The sequence below is a fragment of the Limulus polyphemus genome, unplaced genomic scaffold (assembly GCF_000517525.1).
Source record: "Limulus polyphemus unplaced genomic scaffold, Limulus_polyphemus-2.1.2 Scaffold3956, whole genome shotgun sequence".
Taxonomy (NCBI): Eukaryota; Metazoa; Arthropoda; class Merostomata; order Xiphosura; family Limulidae; genus Limulus; species Limulus polyphemus.
In genome coordinates, this window is record NW_013669566.1 from 28048 (window position 1) to 33219 (window position 5172).

General features: G+C 32.4%; 1 protein-coding gene across 1 annotated transcript in view; it reads left to right on the top strand.

Moving 5' to 3' along the window:
- The window catches only part of LOC106470345 (NAD-dependent protein deacylase sirtuin-5, mitochondrial-like), a 31585-nt gene extending 27175 nt beyond the window's left edge, over window positions 1–4410 (top strand). Inside the window, exons 7-8 of the mRNA XM_022398958.1 lie at window positions 1875–1992; window positions 4240–4410. Coding sequence (XP_022254666.1) covers window positions 1875–1992; window positions 4240–4395 — 274 coding nt within the window. The 3' untranslated portion in view covers window positions 4396–4410. The remainder of the gene's footprint in view (window positions 1–1874; window positions 1993–4239) is intronic.
- The last annotated feature ends 762 nt before the right edge of the window (window positions 4411–5172 follow it).

Here is a 5172-nt window from a genome sequence, read left to right on the forward strand (position 1 = left end):
CCTTAGTGAAACCATGATGTACTATCCAATAAAATTCTAAACTTTGTTAACTGACTTTGCAAAGCATCTTTTAACAGACTTTCCAAAACTTTTCCCACAACTGATATAAGACTAATGGGTCTATAATTACTGGGACAATTGTTATCACCTCCCTTGAAAAGAGGAATTATATTACGTAATGTCCAGTCCTCTGGTACCTGCTCACTATTCAAGGACTGACAAAAGATAATAGTAAGTGGCTCACATATCCGATCTTTAACCTCCTTCAAAACACTTGGGGAAATATTATCTAAACCAGGAGCCTTATAATTTTTCAAACTTCCCAATTTTTTTCTTAACCAGGTCAGAATTAATGCAGTCATCTTGTTTGATTTCATTTCCGGTTATCAACTGTTCAAGATGAAGATTTAAGCAGTATTCCACATTAGTAAAACTGAAAAAAAAGCTAAATTTAATAACCCAGCCATCTCATAATCATCAGATACTAGCCTTCCTTTATCATCCCTCAAGGTTCCTACCCCCCATCCTAACATTTTGTTTACCTTAATGTATTTACAGAAATCCTTACTGTTAATTTTTACATTTTCAGCCAACCTTTTGTCACTATTTGATGTCCTAATTTCCTGTTTCCCCAACTTTCTTTATTTTCTGTAATAAATAGTGCATTATAAATCTTATTTTTGGATCTGCAGTTACTTACTAGCTAAAAATGCTTAAACCCCCCTGACTGGTAAATCTGAAGGCTTATAACGCTAAAACTGGATTTTAATACTCATATTGGGTACATGACAGATATAGCCCATTGTGTAGCTTTGCACTTAACAACAAACAAACATATACAATTGTGTATGTGTAGTGCCCTTTAGTAGCAGCCGTGTAGCTATGCGATTCATTGATTTTTATAGATTCAATTTAGTGTGCCCTTGTCACATCTGTATTACTATGTTGTTCACTGACTGCACATCTCTTGAGACACATCAGTATTCATTTTCATTCACCTTATTAGATTAACCTCAGCATCTTTTCAGCATCTGTGTTCTTGAGTTGTTCATTCGCCTTATGAGATTAACCTTAGCATTCTTTAGACATCTGTATTCTTAAATTGTTCATTCACGTTATTAGAATAATCTTGGCATCCTTGAACAATTGTGTTCTTATGTTGTTCATTCACCTTATTAGATTAACCTTAACATCCATTCAACATCTGTGTTCTTCAATTGTTCATTCACCTTATGAGATAAGCATCCTTTAGACATCTGTATTCTTGAGTTATTCATTCACTTTATTAGAGTAATCTTAGCATCTTTTCAACATCTGTGTTCTTAAGTTGTTCATTCACTTTATTAGAATAACCTTAGGATCCTTTCAATATTTTTGTTCTTAAGTTGTTCATTCACCTTAATTTTGTTATCTTCATCTGGTAATTAACGCACTAGTTACACCCATTTGTTTTTTAAACTAATAGATTGGATAAGTGCTTTATAATCATACTTGCATATTCAAGCTGTTTACATTGCTCTTAAGAGATTGTACATAGTTTCTTATAACATCCGTATAGATTAGATGTTTATTGGCCATATTAAATTCAATATAGTTCCTCCTAGTAACAACTGTATATCTAATGTTTAACCTGATTTAGGTCCTAAAAATTTCTAAAATAAATGGTTGCTGACGGCTAATGTTTTTTAAGTAGAAATTAATGCATAAATTTTCATTATCTTTCTTGATAAAATGCTCAGAGGTCTTGTTTCTACATATTATTATTTATAAAGTACTTGATGCTTATTACTATTACAAAAAAAGATAAATGTTGTGTAAATTCTTTGCAGATTTAAAAAAACATATTCAAATCATATTTACTGCATTATTTCCAGATGTAAGAAATGCACTGGTTTATTGCGCCCCCATGTAGTGTGGTTTGGAGAATCCTTAGATCCTGATGTCTTAATGAATGCACAGAAGGAATTAGACAGCTGTGATCTATGTCTGGTGGTGAGTCTATTTATTTTTAATTATTGCAAGATATATTGTTCCTGCCAGTAGGATTTTCTTTAAATTGTTGAGTAATTCACACTTAAATTTTGAATTGTTTTTCTCAGTTATAGGGGTAATTCTTTTTTCTTACATTCAACATACAAGTTCTGTTATCTTAAATCCTCTTATAGAAATTAATCATGTGTTTACATAAAAACATACTTTTTTTCCAAACAACTTCACCTTTTTTTCTTCTAGGGCATATCTAACATAGCACTTTGTGATCAATATTCTCTCCCAGTCTTTCATGTTTGACGGGTGCTATCACAATGATTCCCAAAAATGAGTTTTGCAAGGTCTTGTCAGAGTCCATTTCAAGTCTGTTATGACACCCACTTTTTTGGGCCCATTAATGATCCTTTTATTCTTACCAAAAAATACTTTTGAGTTCAAATCCTGTTGTTGTTTGTCATGACTTTTACCATGCAGTTAGCTATTGTTTGTGTACACAGACAAGCGCACAGATAATTCTGTATGACCCTGTTGGCTGCTATGACTTTGATACTTTAATTTTAAGTGGCTTAGACTAGCAATGTTACAAGTACAGTAATACAGTTTTTGAACCAACTATTGTTGTATGTAGACATAAAATATTTGTAACTGAAGAACTAAGTTAATGTTTAAGTTACAAAAATGGATATTAATTATTAGCAAGTTCAGACTATCAAAGAGTTTTGGTAAATATGATTGTGACCTAAATTGAACTTGATGAACTATCTGCATAACATGAGGCCACAAGGACTGCAATACTAATTGGAGGTTGTTTTGGCTTGGTGACACACTGTAAATATATTTCAGTTTATGCAGTAAAACTATTTTGTTGACAGAAAAACTATACACTGCAGACAATCCAAAGAATCAAGATATAGCATCAGCTAGCTAACTATCTCCATAGATTTAATGGGGGCCCGGCATGGCCAGGTGGTTAGGGTGCTCGACTCGCAATCTGAGGGTCGCGGGTTCAAATCCCCGTCACACCAAACATGCTCGCCCTTTCAGCCGTGGGGGCATTATAATGTGACAGTCAATCCCACTATTCATTGGTAAAAGAGTAGCCCAAGAGTTGGAGGTGGGGGTGATGACTAGCTGCCTTCCCTCTAGTCTTACACTGCTAAATTAGGGACAGCTAGTGCAGATAGCCCTCGTATAGCTTTGCGAGAAATTCAAAACAAACAAACAAGACTTAATGGGGACTTTTTTTTTAACAGCCCTTATGCATTTTTTAAATGTGAATAACTGTTACCCTATGTCCAGCTGTTGTGGTTGGACACCAAAACTGATTATGCTAGTTTGTTCTTAAAACATTTTGTGCTTATCAAAATTGTAAATTATGTATAACACACTGGAAAATCTGATGTTATTTACAAAATAAACTTAATAAAACTTCAAGAACTGTTGATAAATAACCTTTTAATTATATTAGTTGAACTGAAAATATGATTTGAAAGTATGTAATTCCACCTTTTTCTTGTTGTCTAGAGAATAATATAAATTTATACATAATATCTATATGTTAATTTAAGTACTAGAGTTTGAAACTCACCAAGTTTAATTCAATTGTAATTACTGAATTTAACAGGCCAGTCAAAATGCTGCTTAAATGATAAAAGTATTGTGATTAATAATTACATTTTACAATCTAATATGACACTCTTTGATTCTTATTTAATTGTTAAGTGATACACTTAGCTTGAGTTTTATGATTTTGTGTCTTAGGGTTAAATAATTTTTATGTTTTATTTTTCTACAAGATATAGGCAAGTACATGAAAAAAGGGGGTTAAGAAAAAGTTAACTTTTATCAATAATAAACTGTCAGACCTATAACTGAACAACAACAACAAAAATACATGTTCTCCAAACTCTTTTGTGATATTTGAGGCAGTCTTTGTTATTGTGCTACATTTACCCACAGGTGTAATTGTAAGTATTTCAGAATACAATTTGTTAATTTAGTGTTATTAAATATTAATCACTATCTGTTGAAGAACAAGTGATCTTTTATACAGTTAAGTAAGGCAGGGAAAAAGCAAAAGACTGATTTAACTTGGTATTGCTCTTATAGGAAACTTAAGACATTAATAAAGTTTGATCTTGAAGGAATAAAATTGCTCAAGTGGTTGAATTCAACCTGGGATGAAATATGTAATAAAGTTGTTAGAACTGTACAAATAAAAGACATTTATTAAGATCTTTGCTTCACCAGATTGGTACATCCTCAGTTGTGTATCCAGCTGCCATGTTTGCACCAGAAGTTGCTGCAAGAGGCATGCCAGTAGCAGAGTTTAATATTGAATCATCATCAAGCACTGAGAATTTTGGGTATGTATATGTATGTAATAGTTTTTTTTTGTGTGTGTGAACCTTCGTAAAACACTGAGAAGTTGGATAAACTGTTTTCTGTGCCATTGGAGTAAGTTTTAGCTGTACAAGTGTGAATTGATTGTCATGTGTGATTTCAACTTACATTGTTCCTTGAAAGCTATACAGGAAAAAACTTCTGTGCACATCTACACTACTGGGAATTGTTTTATACGGGTTCAGAGACATTCATGTATAGTACTATTTGTAAAAGTTATGGACCAAAAAATATACTGTAGTGAACCATGTTGTAGCCAAGCCCATAGTCAGTTTGGGGAGGTGAAAACGAACCCTCCATTCCCACTGGAGTTCCACTTGGCTATTTTTTGTCCTTTTTCTGATGAAGGCCTCTCATTATATAATTGCTTTTGTAATGCTGTTCATACATGTGGAAATAGCATTTTCATACTTATCAGAGGAAATTTACCAGAAATGTATTTTGCAGTGATAATAAAAGAACTGTTACATATTTTAGAAAAAAAAATTGTCCGTGGGCACTAACGTTACACTTTAGACTAAAAAGACCCCCCCCCCTTTTACTTCTAGAACTGGTTACAGGTTTGGTTGTAACTCAGAAAAAAACTGTACTTTATTAAAATGTAAATATAATAGTATAACCACATTTTAAGAGCACAAGAGATTTGTAATAGAAACCAACTCACTGTGAAACTTAAAAAATGTAATGAAGATTATATTACCATTAACTTAAATATAAAATGATCGATTGTTTTGAATTATAAAATACTTGTATGTAAATATACACCTGGAAAAAAGTTAA